Source organism: Tachyglossus aculeatus, chromosome 21 (genome assembly GCF_015852505.1).
Source record: "Tachyglossus aculeatus isolate mTacAcu1 chromosome 21, mTacAcu1.pri, whole genome shotgun sequence".
Lineage (NCBI taxonomy): Eukaryota > Metazoa > Chordata > Mammalia > Monotremata > Tachyglossidae > Tachyglossus > Tachyglossus aculeatus.
In genome coordinates, this window is record NC_052086.1 from 66,245,309 (window position 1) to 66,267,895 (window position 22,587).

General features: G+C 45.2%; 1 protein-coding gene and 1 long non-coding RNA gene across 5 annotated transcripts in view; both read right to left on the reverse strand.

Moving 5' to 3' along the window:
* The window catches only part of EIF2AK1 (eukaryotic translation initiation factor 2 alpha kinase 1), a 35,676-nt gene extending 34,839 nt beyond the window's left edge, over positions 1–837 (reverse strand). For 2 of the 3 annotated variants that reach the window (XM_038762380.1, XM_038762379.1), the window contains exon 1: positions 626–837. In XM_038762380.1, the coding sequence (XP_038618308.1) occupies positions 626–719 (94 nt within the window). In that variant the 5' untranslated portion in view covers positions 720–837. The remainder of the gene's footprint in view (positions 1–625) is intronic. The other variant, XM_038762381.1, reaches the window with a different exon arrangement.
* An 8,748-nt stretch (positions 838–9,585) lies between these two features.
* On the reverse strand, positions 9,586–20,623 carry LOC119942707. Of its 2 annotated transcripts, none has more exons than XR_005455394.1 (2): positions 20,588–20,623; positions 9,586–9,993 (listed from the first exon to the last, which is right to left on the reverse strand). It is a non-coding gene; the product is annotated as an uncharacterized LOC119942707 (long non-coding RNA). The 2 variants fall into 2 exon arrangements; XR_005455393.1 differs by lacking the exon at positions 20,588–20,623 and adding an exon at positions 16,276–16,469.
* Positions 20,624–22,587: the final 1,964 nt, after the last annotated feature.

Genomic DNA, 22,587 nt, shown 5'->3' on the forward strand with positions numbered 1-22,587 from the left:
AATACCATCATCATCATTATTATTCCTCCAACTGTCAACTGTGTGACATTGGGCAACTCAGTTAACTTCTCGGTGCCTCAGTTCCCTCATCTGTAAAATGGGGATGAAGACTGTGCGCCCCCCCGTGGGACAACCTGATCACCATGTAACCTCCCCAGCGCTTAGAACAGTGCTTGGCACATAGGGAGCGCTTAACAAATGCCATCATCATCATCATTATTATTCCTCCAACTGTCAACTGTGTGACATTGGGTAACTCAGTTAACTTCTCTGTGCCTCAGTTCCCTCATCTGCAAAATGGGGATGAAGACTGTGAGCCCCCCTGTGGGCCAACCTGATCACCCTGGAACCTCCCCAGCTTTTAGAACAGTGCTTGGCACATAGGGAGCGCTTAACAAATGCCATTATCATCATCATTATTATTATTAGACCGCCAACTGTCAACTGTGTGACATTGGGCAACTCAGTTAACTTCTCTGTGCCTCAGTTCCCTCATCTGTAAAATGGGGATGAAGACTGTGGGACAACCTGATCACCTTGGAACCTCCCCAGCGCTTAGAACAGTGCTGGGCACATAGTAAGCGCCTAACAAACGCCATCGTTATTATTGCTGGTATTGCCTCACCATCGAATTGGACGTCCGACCCCTCGGAGGGAAAGTCGATGGCGGGAGGAGGCAACGGCGTCTCCGGGGCCACGGCGCCTTCCTCCTCCAACATGGCCGGACGGTGGCCCTGGACTGGCCCCTATGGAGGACGACGACGAGAAGAAGAAGGCGATGGAGGAGAAGGAAGAGGGCGATGAGGCCAAGAAGGACGACGACGACGACGACGACTACGACCAGGACGGTCCAGGGACCCGGATGTGAGGAGGCCCCGCCCCCCGAGAGCGCGCTCCGCCGCGCCCCCTCCCGGCAGGAAATGGAGGCACCGCCCACCCCGCGGCTCAGTAGAAAGAGCATTCATTCATTCAGTCGTACTGATTGAGCGCCTACTGTGTGCAGAGCACTGTACTGAGCGCTTGGGAAGTACAAGCTGGCAACATAGAGAGGCGGTCCCTGCCCAACAGGGGGCTCCGGACTCGGAGGTCGTGGGTTCTAATTCATTCATTCATTCAATCGTATTTATTGAGCGCTTACTGTGTGCGGAGCACTGGACTAAGCGCTTGGGAAGTCCAAGTCAGCAACATCTAGAGACGGTCCCTACCCGACAGCGGGCTCACAGTCTAGAAGGGGGAGACAGGCAACAAAACAAAACGTATAAACCAAATACAATGAATAGAATAAACTTGTGCAAGTAAAATAGAGTAATAAATATGTACAAACATATATACATATAAACAGGTATTCATTCAATCGTATTTATTGAGCGCTTACTGTGTGCAGAGCACTGGACTAAGCGCTTGGGAAGTACAAGTTAGCAACATATAGAGACGGTCCCTACCCAACAGCGGGCTCGCAGTCTAGAAGGGGGAGACAGACAACAAGACAAAACATATAAACCAAATACAATAAATAGAATAAATATGTACAAGTAAAATAAATAGGGTAATAAATATGTCCAAACATATATACAGGTATCTACCTATCCTAGCCTATCTACCCCCTACAGCGCCTGGCATGTAGTAAATACCCCTCAAAATAATCAGATGATGATGATGGCATTTGTTCAACTGTACACTGTACTAAGCGCTTGGGAGATGTTCACTGACCTCAGCATGCTCCTTTGTGCCCAATTCATTCATTCATTCAGTGGCATTTATTGAGCACTTACTGTGTGCAGAGCACTGCAGTAAGCGCTTGGGAAGCACAAATCAGCAACATATAGCGACATTCCCTACCCAACAATGGGCTCACAGTCTAGCAGGACTACCGTTGAACCGGGGCGGGGTGGCCACGTCCCTAGGGGTAGCGGCCGCCCCCTCCCCTTGTCAGATGGGGGACTTTTGGGGCCTGCGCTTCGCTTTCTGTGCCTCAGTTCCCTCCTCTGGAAAATGGGGGTGGAGAGTGGGACAACCTGATCAAAGCAGCGTGGCTCAGTGGAAAAGAAAAGGGGCTTGGGAGTCGGAGGTCGTGGGTTCTAATCCCACCTCCGCCCCTTGTCAGGTGGGGGACTTTTTGGGCCTGCACTTCGCTTTCTGTACCTCAGTTCCCTCCTCTGGAAAATGGGGTTGGAGAGTGGGAGCCCCGCGTGGGACAACCTGATCAAAGCAGCGTGGCTCACTGGAAAGGGCAGGGGCTTGGGAGTCGGAGGTCGTGGGTTCGAATCCCGCCCCCGCCCCTTGTCAGGTGGGGGACTTTTGGGGCCTGCGCTTTGCTTTCTCTGCCTCAGTTCCCTCCTCTGGAAAATGGGGGTGGAGAGTGGGACAACCTGATCAAAGCAGCGTGGCTCAGTGGAAAGAGCAGGGGTTTGGGAGTCGGAAGTCGTGGGTTCTAATCCCGCCCCCGCCTCTTGTCAGCTGGGGGACTTTTTGGGCCTGTGCTTCGCTTTCTGTGCCTCAGTTCCCTCCTCTGGAAAACAGTGATGGAGAGTGGGAGCCCCGCGTGGGACAACCTGATCAAAGCAGCGTGGCTCAGTGGAAAGAGCAGAGGCTTGGGAGTCGGAGGTTGTGGGTTCGAATCCCGCCCCCGCCCCTTGTCAGGTGGGGGACTTTTGGGGCCTGCGCTTCGCTTTCTCTGCCTCAGTTCCCTCCTCTGGAAAATGGGGATGGAAAGTGGGACAACCTGATCAAAGCAGCGTGGCTCAGTGGAAAGAGCAGGGGTTTGGGAGTCGGAAGTCGTGGGTTCTAATCCCGCCCCCACCTCTTGTCAGCTGGGGGACTTTTTGGGCCTGTGCTTCGCTTTCTGTGCCTCAGTTCCCTCCTCTGGAAAACAGTGATGGAGAGTGGGAGCCCCGCGTGGGACAACCTGATCAAAGCAGCGTGGCTCAGTGGAAAGAGCAGGGGCTTGGGAGTCGGAGGTTGTGGGTTCGAATCCCGCCCCCGCCCCTTGTCAGGTGGGGGACTTTTGGGGCCTGCACTTCGCTTTCTCTGCCTCAGTTCCCTCCTCTGGAAAATGGGGATGGAGAGTGGGAGTCCCGCGTGGGACAACCTGATCAAAGCAGCGTGGCTCAGTGGAAAGAGCAGGGGTTTGGGAGTCGGAGGTCGTGGGTTCTAATCCCGCCTCCGCCCCTTGTCAGCTGGGGGACTTTGGGCCTGCACTTTGCTTTCTGTGCCTCAGTTCCCTCCTCTGGAAAATGGGGGTGGAGAGTGGGACAACCTGATCAAAGCAGCGTGGCTCAATGGAAAAGAGCAGGGGCTTGGGAGTCGGAAGTCGTGGGTTCTAATCCCAACCCCCACCCCTTGTCAGGTGGGGGACTTTTGGGGCCTGCGCTTCGCTTTCTCTGTCTCAGTTCCCTCCTCTGGAAAATGGGGGTGGAGAGTGGGACAACCTGATCAAAGCAGCGTGGCTCAGTGGAAAAGAAAAGGGGCTTGGGAGTCAGAGGTCGTGGGTTATAATCCCGCCCCCGCCCCTTGTCAGGTGGGGGGCTTTTTGGGCCTGCACTTACCTTTCTGTGCCTCAGTTCCCTCCTCTGGAAAATGGGGATGGAGAGTGGGAGCCCTGCGTGGGACAACCTGATCAAAGCAGCGTGGCGCTGTGGAAAGAGCACCTCCTCCAGGAGGCCTTCCCAGACTGAGCCCCTTCCTTCCTCTCCCCCTCGTCCCCCTCTCCACCCCCCATCTTACCTCCTTCCCTTCCCCACAGCACCTGTATATATGTATATATGTTTGTACATATTTGTTACTCTATTTATTTATTTATTTTACTTGTACATATCTATTCTATTTATTTTATTTTGTTAGTATGTTTGGTTTTGTTCTCTGTCTCCCCCTTTTAGACTGTGAGCCCACTGTTGGGTAGGGACTGTCTCTATATGTTGCCAACTTGGACTTCCCAAGCGCTTAGTACAGTGCTCTGCACACAGTAAGCGCTCAATAAATACGATTGATGATGATGATGATGAAGAGCAGGGGCTTGGGAGTCGGAAGTTGTGGGTTCTAATCAATCAATCAATCAATAGTATTTATTGAGCGCTTACTGTGTGCAGAGCACTGTACTAAGCGCTTGGGAAGTACAAGTTGGCAACACATAGAGACAGTCCCTACCCAACAGCAGGCTCACAGTCTAAAAGGGGGAGACAGAGAACAAAACCAAACATACCAACAAAATAAAATAAATAGAATAGATAATCCCGCCTCTGCCCCTTGTCAGCTGGGGGACTTTTTGGGCCAGCACTTCGCTTTCTGTGCCTCAGTTCCCTCCTCTGGAAAATGGGGATGGAGAGTGGGAGTCCCGCGTGGGACAACCTGATCAAAGCAGCGTGGCTCAGTGGAAAAGAGCAGGGGCTTGGGAGTCGGAGGTCGTGGATTCTAATCAATCAATCAATCAATCAATCGTATATATTGAGCGCTTACTGTGTGCAGAGCACTGTACTAAGCGCTTGGGAAGTCCAAGTTGGCAACACATAGAGACAGTCCCTACCCAACAGTGGGCTCACAGCCTAAAAGGGGGAGACAGAGAACAAAACCAAACATACTAACAAAACAGCACATCTTTTGCAAGCCCAACAGCTGCCACCACTATAACCTCCAAAACGGAGAGATTCCGTTGGGCTGCTCCAGCTGCCTCTCAGGGTGCAAGACAGAACCACAAAACCGGGTTGCTTAAAGCAGAACTTCTGGTCACCTATGTGAACTAGAATTCCCCTTCCCAAAGTGGAGGACCTTGTCACCCAAAGCATGGCTTAAAGGTTGAAGAGATGTGAGGGTCTGGCAGTGTGGAGCAATTGTGAGTTTATTGCAGAAAATTGTATACATTTGCCCTTTGAAGAAGGAAGGGCATCAATGATGGTGAAAATCACGTGTGTGTGTGTGTGTGTGTGTGTGTGTGTGTGTGTGTGTGTGTGTGTGTGAGGGTCTGGCAGTATGGAGCAATTGTGAGTTTATTCCAGAAAATTGTATACATTTGTCCTTTGAAGAAGGGCATCATTGATGGTGAAAATCATGTGTGTGTGTGTGTGTGTGTGTGTGTGAAATTGTATACATTTGTCATTTGAAGAAGGAAGGGCATCATTGATGGTGAAAATTGTGTGTGTGTGTGTAGCTTTAAAGGCCAAGGTGGAACCCATAGTTCCAGCCAGTGTACAAACAAAAACGACGTTGTCCCTTGTTGTCAGTACGTATCACGTTACTAAGAACTGTACTTGTCTCCACACAGGGAGTGGAAATTGATAGATGTCAAGGACAGAAATTGTATGCTTTTCCAGAATGGTTGAAGTATAGAATTTCGTGTGAATTTTATCTAGTAAATAGATCATTATTCTTACTTTTCAATGGTGTTCTCCAGCCTAACAATTTCCCATTCATTATTTTACCTGGTACTCTGTTGTACTCTCTCAAGCATTTAGTACAGTGTTCTGCACATAGTAAGTACTCACTAAATACCATTGTTGTATTATTGTAAATCACTTAACTCCTCTGTGCTTCAGTTACCTTTGTTAAAATGGGGTTAAGACTGTGAGCCCCATGTGGGACGTGCACATAGGACGTGGACTGTGTCCAACCTGACTAGTTGGTATCTTCCCCAGTGCTTAGCACAGTGCCTGGCACATTGTAAGTGCTTAACAAATACCATAAAAAAGCAGCTTTTTCAAATTGGCAGCACTGGACAACAATTCAATTGACCTGTCCACATATAATAAAAGCCCTGAAAAATCAAAAGCAATTAAAAGAGGATCCTTCCAAGCCAGTCATGTATAAACTAAATATAAGGCATTTTGAGACTGGAGGCATGATCAACTTTTTTTTGAGGCAGGAAAATTAATTTATTCATTTCAAAACTGGTTTCAGTTATTGAGGAAATTTGTCCAGACATGCTGTTACACAGTGATTAGTAAATGTGTGAAGATCTAAATGTGAACTCGGGCATTTAAATGAGTGTGTTTTAACTCCAGTTTGATGAGTCCACAGAAGATCTGAATGTGAACTCAGAGACATAAGTAAATGTGGGTGATTTCATTCCAGTGTGAAGAGTGTACAGGTGCTATGCACGAATACCTAAATGGTGCCTTAGTAGAATGGCATTTTAAAATTTGCTAAGCAAGAATTTCTCACTGAAACTAGGTGGAACTATATTCTCTCAGGAGTTTCCTCGCTGATCTGAATTTTGGGGTCTAAATGATGTTATCAAATTGACTCGAGCAATTATTTATAGGCTAAACTGAAGAGGAGAGAGATTGGAGACAGGAAGACCAACAAGGCGACTGTTGCAACTGGGAGAAGGTCTGGAGGCTTTAAATTGTAGAAGGTGAGACCACAGACCCAGAGCCCCCTCCCCTTCCACCCCCTCCTATCACTATCTAGGAAAGGAGACATAATTTCTTGCAGCCAACAGGGAGAGCAACAAAGAATCAGTCAAGTGGCCTTTATCAGCCCAGTGGCTAAGGCCTCTCAGGGCAAATGTCTCTAAAGTCTCTATTATATGTCTGAACTAGGGTTGCCAGTTGTTCCTGGAGGGACCCCTGGAGAAACTCTCGGCACGGACAGACGTGCCATTCTGCCTCCAAGTGACATTGAGTTACTCTGTGTTTCTGGTGCGATGCATATGTCGCCAAATGCAGCTCTGTTTTCAGTATTTTTGAGTGCCATCAGAGTCGTGTGTTTGCACCCATGTGACCTGTAAAGTCTGAACTGTGTTTTAAAATTGCCCCGCAAAACCTAGCCTGGCCTGTTACAAAGACAAGAATTGACCGAATGGCATAAGGATGGTCATTTGCACACCTATGGCTCAATGCCACTGCCTGGCCTAAAGAAGGAAAAACAGGGTAGGGGCAAGGAAAACGTAAAGTACCTGTGATGGACAGGAAGTGAGGGGCTATTTAACACCAGAGAAGGGTGCCAGGAGAGCAAAACTGCCAAGGTTATCCATCCTGGAAGAGCTGAAGAAAGCCACAGCCTGAGGAAAAGAATGTTGCCATGAGCGCAAAATGGTTTTTATCCTAGCTGAGTGAGTAGGAACGTCCTTAGCAGGGTGCAAGTTTCAGCTCTATAGTGGTATTTAGTCAATCAATCAATCAGTGATATTTATCGAGCACTTACTGTGTTCAGAGCACTGAACTTTAAGGAAGTTCCATCCTTAAATTCCACCCTCCCCGATGCCCTGAACAGACACCCTGTTCCTGTCTTCCCACCCCTTCTTGAAGTAAGAACTCTGTTGAGCTGCTGCTTTGTGGGGCAAGATGGGGGGGGAGAGCATGGCTCGATGATGATGATGATGATTTTGATGATGTTGATGTGCCCATTATTTTCCTCTCCCTGCCACCTGCCATGCCCATGCCATGGTGGCATAAATTTCACTGGAGGAGAGGGACTCCCTAAGGTAAAGGGGGCAGAGCAATTGCCTCAGTTGGCCTTACCCTAGGGACAGCCGGACTAAGTGGATTTATATTGTCAAAGTTTGGAAAGCTATGAAATTAGCTCCGGTCATACAATTCTGAAGCAAGGGCTAAATAATTTAGTTCACAAAGTATCCTGCTTTTTGGTCTACAAAAAATACAAATGAAATTTTTTTTTCCCAGCCCTCCTGGCCTTTAGAGGTTTTCTGTTTTTACCCTTCTCAGAGGTTTAATGTCTTCAGTCGGGACACTGTAAGACTGATACAAATTAAAAAAAAAATGGTTGGATTAGAAAAGTTAGACATGAAAATTACCCATCAAAGCTGTTTTTTGCATGAGCAGTGATACCCTTCTAGAGGTGATTTTCATGGGCAATGGGAAAATAAGTAAGAAACACCTTACTTCTTGAAGGGGTCAAGAAGAAAGATGACCAAGAAATGGATTTCCATTTTAGAGATATCTTAAAGAAAGAAGAAGTAGGATTTGGTGGCGGCCTGTATGTAGGGACTGAAAGAAGTCCATGTTTCTTAAAGCTTAATTGTGACAGGATGCTTAATTATTAACATGTATAATGATGTGCACTGTACAGTACAGAAACAGTACACGTTATTACATGGTAATGCATTTGTAATGAGATGTTAAAATATGAATTGTGTAAATTTGCATTAATTGAATAACTGATTGGCAGTCAGGGGTACCAGGAGTTATTGTACTAAAGGAATTGCTGAGATAAGATGGACTAATTATTGACAAATAAGAAATTTAACAATAGAAATGGTTATCTCCTTATAACATTGAGGAGGGACACTGAAACGTCATCCACGCAGAAGTCAAATTACACCTGTATAGGCCCCAGGTTGTAGCATGAATTTCTGACAGGTTCCTCTGTGCATTCTTGAGACACCTGAGCACATGTGATTTCCCAGAAATGGATGGATACGTTTCTCTGGAAGGGATTGTTTGCACAGCTTTTAAAAGTGTGCTTGGAAAGCTGATGTGAATGTTGAGAAAGAAGCCTGGTGAACACTGAACAATTCAGGGTTCAGACCTGGAAGCGTAGACAAAGTGGGCAGTTAATCTGGACCACTGATCCTCAAGGGACTGACATTATGAGGAAAAGTTGGTGCCAGGACCCATGTAAGTAAAAAGTTTTAGGCTCATAATTTGGGGGTGGTTTAAGGAGCAGAACTACGGCCCAGAAAGCCATTTTGGTCTATAAACCCCTCTCCACTCTGTCAGAAGTGTGGTCTCTGTTCCAACCCTGTCAAGGCTTTTCAAAAAACACTTTCAAAAATGAAACTTCCCATGTGTTTTTAATGGTCCAATTCTGGTAGGAAAACTTATAAGGGAACCCAGTTCTGGCTGAAAGGGAATTTTGCAAAGCCCTGCACTAGGCATTTAGATGATGCTTTTGGCAGTGAAGCTATGTGTGTCTAAGTGTGTGCAGAGGGAGAATTAAATTTGCCTTTATTAATTCTCTGTCATTTCATTGGTCCTGTGCAAACTGGATTTGGAGTTTCTGCTCCCAGGCAATTTAGTAATTTGAAACAAAAATCAAGTGACCACTAAAATATTGAGAAGTGAAAGGGAGAAATGCTAAATCCTAGACACCAACCTCTCCATAGCTCAGGGGTTAGAGCACTGGTCTTGTAAACCAGGGGTCATGAGTTCGAATCTCACTGGAGCCTATGGTTTTTCGCTCCCCCTTCTAGACTGTGAGCCCGTTGTTGGGTAGGGACCGTCTCTATAGGTTGCCAACTTGTACTTCCCAAGCGCTTAGTACAGTGGTCTGCACACAGTAAGCGCTCAATAAATACGATTGAATGAATGAATAAAGTATACACTACGTTTTCATATCTGGGAAGAGAAAGGAGATGGTTTTCCTCAGACACTTCTATTGTCAGTCAGTCAGTCCATCAGTGGTATTTATTGAGCACTTATTATGTGCAGAACACTATGCTGAGTGGTTGGGAAAGTAACAATACCACAGAATTAGCAGACCTGTTCCCTGCCCATAACGAACTTACTGTATTATCTAACTTCTCAGGCAGCTGTGGGGCTGTTTGTTTTCTTAGGAATCTGTCATTTTGAGAAGTCAGCAGGTAGGGAAGTGAGGATTTGCTAATTAGAAAATGGACTGTGCCAGACCCCATGCTGAGCATTGTAACTAATGGTTTATTCTGACTTTCCACAGTATTATTATAGAATCAGAATGGCAATTTCTATTCACCTTGATGTTCACACATAGCGAGATCGCTTTCCTTTTGTCTCCCCCAGGGAGTTTCATATCCCTGATCGTAAGTCTTTGGTCTTCAACCATCCACCTGCTGTGCGGTATTTTTACTCTTTGAAAACTGCTGCAGATTTAAAGTCTGAAATCTTCCATCTTCAGAGCACCGTCTGCCATACCCAGATCAAAAATCGCGGTTTTTGAAAGTGTAGTTTCCTGGCGGAGGTCATAGGTTTTGGGGCCATCCATGAAGTAGAAGCAGCAGGCAACCACTTATTACCTGTGCTAGCCGTGTAACAGTGTACAGCCGCACGATTTCCGCCTCACCACCGTCTGGAAACAAAAAAAGACAACAAAAAACCAAATTGGGGCAAATAGCAGGCAAGCCCCAAGTCAATGCCGACAATTAAACAGTGCTTCTTATTAAAAGTAAAATCACCCTGATACCATCCATTCCCCGCATTCTTCCGAGGACAGTTATCCGGGACTATTTCAAATGGAAATTTTGTGAGCATGCTCCTTTGTATGCTTCTTTGTTGCACTGCCATATGGCAGCAGCAAGAAGCTCTTACTGAAAGGAGCCGTATTATTAAATGCAGGTTCACTGACAACCTTCTTTTTCTATCAAATCTGAACTCTACATTTTTCTTGAAGTGTAGATTTCCCTTAAGTACCTTGTGGAAAGACTGAAGTGGCCATCACAGTGAAGAAGAAAAAAGCTGTGTGGCATTCACGGTCAGGAAAACAAAACGTGTTTTAGTCGTTGAATAACGTTCCCTCGCTGCAGTTAAAGTTTTTTTGCGTTTTCTAATGATGCGACTTGATGTTCAATAACATGATAGCCATTAATAGGCCGCATGATACAGTAGATAAAAGGACAACATCATGGCCAATCATTTACAATAAATTCCTGTAATTTTTTTGGCCATTAATTAGAAGATTGAAGATAATTGGATCGATTGCTGCTCTGGAAAATGACTGTAGTTACATGGCTGTATCACCTGCAATCAGCAAAACAGGCTTCCGGGGGCTAAGAATATCTTTATCTTACTCCCTTGCGAGGAGACCCGAGTTCAATTTCAGATTCCTCTCTCATTTGGAGGCCCACAGGGAGCACCAATAAGCTGCGGGGCTCAGCTTCTGCAGAACAGAAAGGAATTATTCACAGTGCGTGATAATACTCTCTTCATTCAGTTAAAGAACAAGTCCGAGGGTCCAAAGAGATTCCTGGTTAGCTTCTGGGATTAGAGAATGTTTGTCTTTCCTTATGATAGGGCCGGACAGAGAAGATGGAGCAGGGATGGAAGGAGAGATATATTCTAAGGAAGGTCAGAGAGGAATGGAGGAGTAACAGAACTCTTGAACCCTCAGTTTGCATTACACAGCATTGTGCTCATAAAACAGTGGCCTAATCATCCCTTCCCCCCTCACCCTTTTTATTGTTTCCTTAGGTCAGTTTTATACCCAAGTGAAAGAACAAATAGCTTCCCAGATGCTATCCAATGAGCTTTGTTTTGCTACCTCCGAACTGGCATAAAAATTGCTCTCCGGGGAGCATACCAGCAGCTATGTGAACAGCAAAACTGCATTTTATATGCAGATTTCAGTTCCATCCCCACAATATTCTGGTCACCCCCCTCTTTTGAGCCAAGAATCGAGTCAGTCAGAATTATGACTTAGGTAGAGTGGCCATTCGTGGAAATAATCTTCAAATGGATTGATCGATGGTAGGTATTTAGAATGCCTGCTAAATACAAAACACCTTTCTAAGTGCTCCAGAGAATACTATAGAAACAAAATACCCAGCCCCTACCCTCAAGGAGTGTAAAGTCAAATGGGTGAAATAGATCAAAATTATTTCTAGGGTGGAAAGAACCAGGGTACCCATACATAGAAGCAGAAGCAAAATGCCTACCCCTAAATAAAAATCAAGGTTTGCATCCCAGGGTGACAGACACCACTATTGATATCTCACTGATTCTGTCCCTCTGGTTTTGGTGCACCACATTATCAGTCCCAGGAGAACATCAGACTCTAGAATCTTGATAGGATTAGTTTATTCTGTCTTCTACTGAGGGCGTGGGACATTATTTCACGGGACTGGGAATCTAGATTGCTTCAGGAGCTCCCACTCCAAGGACTATGATCCAAATCCGTCATTTAATCTTATCTTCATTCAAGGAAGAGTCGAAGTGTTATATAAGGAGAGTAAAATTGATGGTTAGTATTTAGATGTATACGTAACTGTGCCCTTTGTGATAATCACCTAAGGGTAAAAGTACAAAGTTAGAGTACTTGAAAGATAAAATGCATAAAAATGTAAAATCAATTAGCAGCATTTGATTTTTAACATTCTATGAGGGCAAGCTAGGGTAAATATGCTCTCTCATAGCTGATGCTTAATTACTGCCACCTAAGGTCAAATCATGATGAGAGTAGATGTTTCATGGTAATATTCGTGGTAATGAATGTAAATTCTCCAAGGGGGTTTCTGTGGCATCCAGGATACTCTCCTCTCCAGTTAGTTCAGCTGTTCTTCTCAGTGAAAAGCTGTTCTTCTACGCTGATGACACCCAGATCTACATCTCTGCCCCTGCTCTCTCCCCCTCTCTCCAGGCTCGCATCTCCTCCTGCCTTCAGGACATCTCCATCTGGATGTCTGCCCGACACCTAAAGCTCAACATGTCGAAGACTGAACTCCTTGTCTTCCCTCCCAAACCTTGCCCTCTCCCTGACTTTCCCATCTCTGTTGACGGCACTACCATCCTTCCCATCTCACAAGCCCGCAACCTTGGTGTCATCCTCGACTCCGCTCTCTCATTCACCCCTCACATCCAAGCCCTCACCAAAACCTGCCGGTCTCAGCTCCACAACATTGCCAAGATCCGCCCTTTCCTCTCCATCCCAACCGCTACCCTGCTCATTCAAGCTCTCATCCTATCCCGTCTGGACTACTGCATCAGCCTTCTCTCTGATCTCCCATCCTCATGTCTCTCTCCACTTCAATCCATACTTCATGCTGCTGCCCGGATTATCTTTGTCCAGAAAAACTCTGGGCATATTACTCCCCTCCTCAAAAATCTCCAGTGGCTACCAATCAATGTGCGCATCAGGCAGGAACTCCTCACCCTGGGCTTCAAGGCTGTCCATCACCTCGCGCCCTCCTACCTCACCTCCCTTCTCTCCTTCTCCAGCCCAGCCTGCACCCTCCGCTCCTCCGCCGCTAATCTCCACACCGTACCTCGCTCTCGCCTGTCCCGCCGTCGACCCCCGGCCCACGTCATCCCCCGGGCCTGGAATGCCCTCCCTCTGCCCATCCGCCAAACTAGCTCTCTTCCTCCCTTCTCAGCTCCCTGCTGAGAGCTCACCTCCTCCAGGAGGCCTTCCCAGACTGAGCCCCTTCCTTCCTCTCCCCCTCGTCCCCCTCTCCATCCCCCCCATCTTACCTCCTTCCCTTCCCCACAGCACCTGTATATATGTATATATGTTTGTACATATTTATTACTCTATTTATTTTATTTGTACATATCTATTCTATTTATTTTATTTTGTTAGTATGTTTGGTTTTGTTCTCTGTCTCCCCCTTTTAGACTGTGAGCCCACTGTTGGGTAGGGACTGTCTCTATATGTTGCCAATTTGTACTTCCCAAGCACTTAGTACAGTGCTCTGCACATAGTAAGCGCTCAATAAATACGATTGATGATGATGATGATGAAAAGAGTTTTTTCTCACAGCAGCAGAACTGTGCCCTCTCACTGGCACTGACTTTTATTCTTTGAAGTGAACACCTGAAGATTCGTAGTTAGGGTGGTTAGTGGGGATTTAGCAAGTTTCAGATTAATGGGAAGAAGGCATTGGGTCACACAAATCTGGACCAGAGCCCTCATTTTTGGAAGTAATGATAATGATGATGATGATGATGATAATAATAATAATAATAATAATTGGATAGCGCATGGGCCTGAAAGTCAAAAGGATCTACGTTCTAATCCCGGCACCACCATGTGTCTGCTGCATGACCTTGGGCAAGTCACCTAACTTCGCTGGGCCTTGATTACGTCTTCTGTAAAATGGGGATTAAGACTGGGAGGCAGGGGACAGGGACATGTGGGTCAGGAACTGTGTCAAACCCGATTAGTTTGTATCTACCCCAGCCCTTAGAACAGTGTTTGACACATAGTAAGTGCTTAATACCATCATTATTACCATTATATTATTATACCCAAGATAATCAGATCGGAGACAGTTCCTGCCTGACATGGGATTCACAGTCTAACTGCAAAGGGGGATGAGAAATTGATTACCCATTTTACAGATGAGGAAACAGGCACAAAGAAGTTAACAACTCGCCCACAGTTACACCACAGGAAAGTAGCGGAGCTGGGATTAGAACCCAGATCTCCTGACATCTGACTGATTTCTTCCAAGTTTCTAAATTATCTGGTTTCTCTGATATTGGGAGGCTCATGTTCAGTGACATAAACATAAACTTGACTGAGACCATTCAGGAGTTTCTCATCATACAGAAGCTTGTGGGAAAGGATTTACTGAGTAAAATCTTTACAAATGAGATTGAAACAACCCTAATTTTGGAATCTTGTTCTTTGGTCAGAGTGGTTCTGTGGTCAGAAGATTTTTAGAAATTGTGCCGAATTCCCACCCACCACTCCCACTGTCCCGCTCTACCCCAGATCATTTTCCTTTCCCCTCAGTCCCTTTCCAGCTCTCTCCCAAGAGATATCCAACAGCACACTAAAGAGGTGGAAGAGGCTTCTGGAGAAGTTCCAGCCTGATGGGCTTGATTTTAACAAAGTAGTTTGTGGGGTCATCAGGGCCAATGGTGCGAACTCTCCTCCCAGGTAGTGGGCAGTTCTGTGAACATAAGGTCGTTAATGGAGGAACTGGGAAATTAGGTTTATCTCCACCTATAAGAAGCTACTAGCTAGAGCTGCAGCAGGAAGAACCGACAGAGCAGTCCAGCCATTAAAGAACAAAGGTAAAAAATTTGGCTGGATATAGATGCAAAGGCAAGGTGAAGACTGTCGGGAAAAATTGGACATAGATGGAGATGATGGATTCAAGATGAAGACAGTTGGACTGGGGAGGTGGCTAGACGCGAAGTCTAAGTGGGTGGAGGTGGCTTCGCAGAAGGTCTTGTGGAGAACGGGGTAAAGGGAGTCTGAGTGTCACTGATAGGCGAGGGCAGATAAACTCCCTAAAAATAGGGGTCCTCGGGGCCTAATTTGTCTCTTTTCCCTCTTTATCCCAACATACATGATTTGCAGGTTTAGCTCCGTTGCTATAAATGTAGGCTCAGCAAAGGCCAATGAAACGCATATGGAGTATACGTAAATTTTAGTATCATCTGGCCCAGGTGCCTTGTAAGGACGTTTTGTTTTTCCCTTCTACATTATTTATAAGGACCAATGAGAAACTTCTTTATGATTCTCATAAACTGGGAAAGAGGGTTTCCTGTAAAATGATACCAACTAGATGTTAGAGATTGGCAGAATTTTAGAACCAGTATATTTTAAATGGCAGTTTTTCCAATTATACAGCTGTTGAGTTAATTCTGATTGTAATAATAGTAATGGTATTTGTTAAGCGCCTACTCTGTGCCAAGCAATTCTAGAAAGAACAGATCATGCTAAGACTGTGAATCTCAATCAAAGTTTTAAAGACAAAGCACCTTATTTGCCCTTAAAATAACTGCGAGTTCTGTGAATGTCTACCTTGTGTCTACTCCAGTGATGATCACAGTGCTTGAATAATACTGAGTAGAGTGTACAGTTATCTTCATATTCTTACTGAGTTTATCAGTAGGTTCTCACCTAGGGAAAAAGAAATAGCTTTGGGTGCTACCATCCAGGATGGCAAATGAAGGTTTCTCATGTCCTTGTATAATGTGCCTCTGGGGTGTTTAATTGAAGGCAAGTTCAAGTGTGAATGAAGTGAATGAATAACTTCAATGAATAATTTCTACTGAATGAAATAAGATTGAATGAAAGTGTGAGTCAGTGACCCGTGATTTGTTAGCAATTTTTAACTTCAAGTAAATACCCAGTTAGCACTTAGGAAGAGTGTTAAATCAATCTGGGGGTATTAATTTTGTTATTAAACCTGCCTGGATTAAACCATCGCCTTTATAATTTAGCTTCCTGGTTTTTCCATTCAACTTGTATCTGTAAAGAGAAGGTAGAAAGCAGCTAATGACCTATAATTTGTTAGCAAAGGGAAACATAAAGTTCACTCATTACTATTATTAGTAGTAGTGGTAGTTGTAGTAATAGGCTTCCCATTCCTCCATACTAAAGTTGATTCACAATTCCCCTTCAGGGACATGCTCAGTTTGTTGAAGGACAGGAACAGAGGGGCTGAAGGAATGATTGGCTATTTGTGCCTAAATTACATTTTTCTGTGAGACTGAGGGGAGGTTGGGGCCAGAAATACAAGGCTGCCACAGGCACAAACGCATCCAATCGTGGCCCTGTAACCTTTTTTGAAAAAAAAAAAATCATGAATCATTATTCTCCTTTAAAAGTTCATTTTTTAATATATATTTTAAAGCTATTTGCTTAGACTTGAAGTTTTTAAAATGTAAGCATTAGTCTCACACAGTAGTGAAGGCATTCCGTAGTTGGTCAGATCCATGATCTTGGGATGATGGCACGAAAGGACACTGTACCACAGATGTACGAATGACCACGTTGTGGAGGGTCACGTGTGCAGCCCCAGAAAAATGCTCTTTGAGAAACGCTGTTGGAGATAATACGGCAGCGCCTGAATCCAGGTGAGGGTATCCTCAGTAACACCAAAGGAACGGTGCCACCACGCCAACAACTACAAAGAGACACAGCCCCATCCACCCACAGAATACAGAGACAGGCAGAAACAGACTGAGATATGAGAACAAGGATATACAACAATAAAGGGTTGTAGAAACCGATGAAGATGGGAGGGGGGGTCGGCGGGGAGGGAACCCACACACTACTGAACAGAATATTTTCAACATTCTGAACGCTTCACCGGCTCTTGAAAGTGTAGTTTATTAAAGCAAGTGCTTCAATGCATTTTTCTGAACGGACGTGCGTGGGACCACTAGAAGGCCTTAGACATCCAATGCGAAAGGTCCGCGTCTGCAGGACATAAAATCATTTCCAGTAAAGTACCGCGTGGCTCAGGTTGTCAGTGCCCAACTTCAGCTGTCCAAAACCCATAAGCTGCAACTTCAGGACACTTTAACACCGCCTATTTCTTTCCCTTTACTGTGGGACACAGGCGGCCTGAGGAGAGGGTGGCATTCAAAGCCCACCTCCCTGTCCCCCCCCACCCCCGTTGGGCCCTGGGCCAATTTAGCCCAGCCCCAAAGGGTCAGGGTGCTGTGGGTTTCATCGCAGGCTGGGTCCAGCCTAGACATAATTTAAATTTATAGTACTTCGTTTTGAAACGTTCCTGCTTTCCCCTGAATCCTCCATTCACAGCCCAAAGAACCTGCAGCAATGAAGATAGCATCTGTTCCAAATGCTCTCCAAAGAGCTACTCAATCAATCACTGGTATTTATCGAGGGCCTCCTGGGTGCAGAATGCTGTACTAGATGCGTGGGAGACTACAGCACAACAGAGTCAGTAGGCAAGTTCCCTGCCCATCAAGGGCTTACAGTCTAGAGGAAATCGCTCCAAGACACTATCCAGCAAACCCTGCCTTGAGGGCCGTGTGAATGCAGGGGCCTGGGAGAAATTTTTAAAATAATTCTCATATCTGGGTAACCTCTGGACTGTAAACTCGTTGAGGGCAGGGAATGTATCTGTTTATTGTTATATTGTACATTCCCAAGCGCTTAGTACAGTGCTCTGCACACAGTGAGTGTTCAATAAATACGACTAAGGATTTGATGGGTTGTTTCTAGCCACAGATTTAGAACTCTCCCTCTTCTTCCTCCCTACCCTATTCATCAAGATGCAAAGTGTATTTGTGAAGTTGATTAGGTAAATCAATCAGTGATATTTACTGAGCGCTTACTTTGTTTAGAGCAGAAGGTAGATATACTGTTTATCCTTTCTTCCTCTTCATAAGGATGTATGGAAGGTCATCACTGTTTATCATCAAAGCTTTTCTGAAACCCCACCTCCTCTGGGAGGCTTTCCCTCAATTTTTCCCCTCCTCAGGTCACATCCTACCAACTCTGCACCAATCAATCAATCAATAGTATTTATCAAGCGCTTACTGTGTGCACAAAGCATGATACTAAGCGCTTACAAGAGTACATTACAGCACACTTGGTGGATACGCTCCCTGCCTACAAGGAGCTTACAGCTAATAGTCACCACCTCAGCATTTTTGCACTCACCACCTTCCGTTTAACACTTCTGTAAATACTGATTTGTATACTCCACCATTTATACACTCCTTCCTCTTACCTGAGAAGTATTTTGTGCTTCTTTCCCCCATTACATTGTAAACTCTATGTGGGCAGGAATTGTGTCATTTACCTCTTTTGTCCTTTCCTAAGTGTTTAGTAGAGTGTCTTGCACCCAGTGGGGGTTGATAAATACTACTGATTGACTGATTCCTCAACAGCATTTTTTGAGTCCCTACTCTGCACAAAATAAGCTTGTGAGTATAAAGCATAGAGTATAAAGCATGATCCTTACGCTCGGGAATTAATGATATGCCTAGAGATCCATATTTTAAAGAAGCCGCTAGAGGACCCATTTTAAATTAAGAAAACTCTTCTCTCAGTTTTGTAGTACTGTAATGTGGTCTACACCAGCAAATTATCCTGGTAACATTCCCCACTGAAATAGCTGAATAATCGAGTCCAAAGGGTATCTCCAGGCCTGAATTTTCTAGAGTTTCTTAGTGTAGTCCCAGTAAAAGTTGTGGAGAATGCACCACTCTAAAATCTATTGTAGTTCTTATGAAAAACACAACTGGAATGACGTCAGAGATCTACATACGTTGCTGTTTCTCCGTACTAATGGGGTGTGGGAGGAGTCATATAGTAGGAAGCTGTTTATCCAGCTTCAGTTTTCCAAACAATTTATTATCCAAAGCTGGCTTTTAGTCCCATATTTCCATTCAAGTGCTTAGTACAGTGCTCTGCACATAGTAAGCGCTCAATAAATACGCTTGATGATGATCTTAAAATCCAGATTCCTGTGTCTGCGACAGCACCTCTACTCCTAAAATACCACATCACAGTTCTTTGGATATTGATACTCACCGTTAGTTTGGCAAACATGAAACCCTTATTATGTTTCAAGCATTGTTCTAAGTGCTGGGGTAGGTACAAGCTAATCAGGTAGAACCCAGTCCCTGTCCCAAATGGGGCTCACAATCTTAATCCCCATTTTACAGATGACATTACTCAAATAAGTGAAGTGCCTTGCCCAAGGTCACACAGTAGACAAGTGGCAGAACTATTCTGACTCCCAGTCCCGCTCCACCTACTAGGCCATGCTAGTTGGTGATAATAATAATAATGGTGGCATTTATTAAGCGCCTACTATGTGCAAAGCACTGTTCTAAGCGCTGGGGAGGTTACAAAGTGATCAGGTTGTCCCACGGGAGGCTCAATCTTAATCCGCATTTTACAGATGAGGGAACTGAGGCCCAGAGAAGTTGACTTGCCCAAAGTCACACAGCTGATAATTGGTGGAGCCAGGATTTGAACCCATGACCTCTGACTCCAAAAACCGTGAACTTTCCACTGAACCAAGCTGCTCCCTGCCCACGAGGGGCTTAAAGTCTAAGGACAAGATTTAAATTCCCGTGTGTGCGTGACTAAGGTCAGTCCAGATTTTACCCACCTTGAGAATGAGGTTAGCTGGCGTCTTTTACTATTTATGAAGCACCTACTAGGTGCAGAGAGCACTGTACTAAACCATTCGGAGAGTGCAACTGAAAGAAAAGACCCAATCCTGATCCTCAAAAGCAATCTAATTATTCATTTGATTGTATTCATTGAGTGCTTACTGTGTGCAGAGCACTGTACTAAGCCGGTAAGTACAGCAGCGTGGCTCAGGGGAAACAGCACGGGTTTGGGAGTCAGGGGTCATGGGTTCTAATCCTGCCTCCACCACTTGTCAGCTGTGTGACTTTGGGCAAGTCACTTCTCTGGGCCTCAGTTCCCTCATCTGTAAAATGGGGATTAAGACTGTGAGTCCCAGGTGGGACAACCTGATCACCTTGTATCCTCACTAGCACTTAGAATAGTGTTTTGCACATAGTAAGTGCTTAACAAATGCCATTATTATTATTATTATTATTATTATTATTATTATTATTACAGTTCAGCAACAGAGACAATCCCTGCCCACAACCGGCTCACAGTCCAGAAGGGGGGAAACAGGCATCATAACAAGTAAAGAGGCATCAAGACCATCGATATAAATGAATAGAATTATATATACACAGCATTAATATAAATAAATAGAATTTTAAATCTCTATATATGCACATACATACAAGTGCTATGTGGGAGGCGATTTTGTGCAGGTCACGCGGCTTCATGGCTAAATGGAAAGAGCCCGGGCTTGGGAGTCAGACGTCATGGGTTCTAACCCCTGCTCCACCACTTATCAGCTGTGTGACTTTGGGCAACTCACTTAACCTCTCTGTGCCTCAGTTCCCTCATCTGTAAAATGGGGATGAAGACTGCGAGCCCTACGTGATGACCTTGTATCTCCCCAGCGCTTAGAACAGTGCTTGGCACATAGGAAGAGCTCCCCCTTCTAGACTGTGAGCCCGCTGTTGGGTAGGGACCGTCTCTATATATGTTGCAAACTTGTACTTCCCAAGCGCTTAGTACAGTGCTCTGCACACAGTAAGCGCTCAATAAATACGATTAAATGAATGAACAAATACTATCATTATTATTAGAGCAAAGGGAGCCAGAGCAGAGGAAGGGCAGGGGGTGGCCTTACGAGTTCGCAAGACTGTGAGCCCACTGTTGGGTAGGGACCGTCTCTAGATGTTGCCAACTTGTACTTCCCAAGTGCTTAGTACAGTGCTCTATAAATACGATTGAATGAATGAATGAACAAATACCATTATTATTATTGTTATTATTATTATTATTATTATTATTATTATTATTATTAGAGCAAAGGGAGTAGAGCAGAGGAACGGGGGGTGGCCTTACGAGTTCGCAAGAATTGTGAGCCCACTGTTGGGTAGGGACCGTCTCTAGATGTTGCCAACTTGTCCTTCCCAAGCGCTTAGTCCAGTGCTCTATAAATACGATTGAATGAATGAACAAATGCCATTATTATTATTATTATTATTATTAGAGCAAAGGGAGTAGAGCGGTGGGGGGGGGGGGTCTTACGAGTTCGCAAGACCGTAAGCCCACCGTTGGGTAGGGACCGTCTCTAGATGTTGCCAACTTGTCCTTCCCAAGCGCTTAGTCCAGTGCTCTATAAATACGATTGAATGAATGAATGAACAAATCCCATTATTATTATTATTATTATTAGAGCAAAGGGAGTAGAGCAGAGGAAGGAGGGGGGGGGTGGCCTTACGAGCTTGCAAGACTGTGAGCCCACCGCTGGGTAGGGACCGTCTCTAGATGTTGCCAACTTGTCCTTCCCAAGCGCTTAGTACAGTCCTCTATAAATACGATTGAATGAAAGAATGAACAAATACCACTATTATTATTATTAGAGCAAAGGGAGTAGAGCAGAGGAAGGGGGGTGGGGGTGGCCTTACGAGTTTGCAAGACTGTGAGCCCGCTGTTGGGTACGGACCGGCTCTCGATGTTGCCAACTTGTCCTTCCCAAGCGCTTAGTCCAGTGCTCTTTAAATACTATTGAATGAATGAATACCATTATTATTATTATTATTAATTATTATAGCAAAGGGAGTAGAGCAGAGGAACGGGGGGGGGGGCCTTACGAGTTCGTAAGCCTGTGAGCCCGCCGTTGGGTAGGGACCGTCTCTAGATGCTGCCAACTTGTCCTTCCCAAGCGCTTAGTCCAGTGCTCTATAAATACGATTGAATGAATGAATGAATGAACAAATGTCATTATTATTATTATTATTAGAGCAAAGGGAGCGAGAGCAGAGGAAGGGAGGGGTGGCCTTATGAGTTCGCAAGACTGTGAGCCCACTTATGGGTAAGGACCGTCTCTAGATGTTGCCAACTTGTACTTCCCAAGCGCTTAGTACAGTGCTCTAAGTACGACTGAATGAATGAACAAATGCCATTATTATTATTAGAGCACAGGGAGTAGAGCGGGGGTGGGGGGTGGTCTTACGAGTTCGCAAGACTGTAAGCCCACCGTTGGGTAGGGACCGTCTCTCGATGTTGCCAACTTGTCCTTCCCAAGCGCTTAGTCCAGTGCTCTATAAGTACGATTGAATGAATGAATGAACAAATACCATTATTATTATCATTATTATTATTATTATTATAGCAAAGGGAGTAGAGCAGAGGAAGTAGTGGGGGTGGCCTTACGAGTTCGCAAGGCTGTGAGCCCGCCGTTGGGTAGGGACCGTCTCTAGATGTTGCCAACTTGTCCTTCCCAAGCGCTTAGTCCAGTGCTCTATAAATACGATTGAATGAATGAATGAACAAATGCCATTATTATTATTATTAGAGCAAAGGGAGCGAGAGCAGAGGAAGGGAGGGGTGGCCTTACGAGTTTGCAAGACTGTTAGCCCACATAGTTGGGTAGGGACCGTCTCTCGATGTTGCCAACTTGTCCTTCCCAAGCGCTTAGTCCAGTGCTCTATAAATACGATTGAATGAATGAATGAACAAATGCTATTATTATTATTATTATTATTATTATTATTATTATTATTATTATTATTAGAGCAAAGGGAGTAGAGCAGAGGAAGGGGGGGGGGCCTTATGAGTTCGCAAGACTGTGAGCCCGCCGTTGGGTAGGGACCGTCTCTAGATGTTGCCAACTTGTCCTTC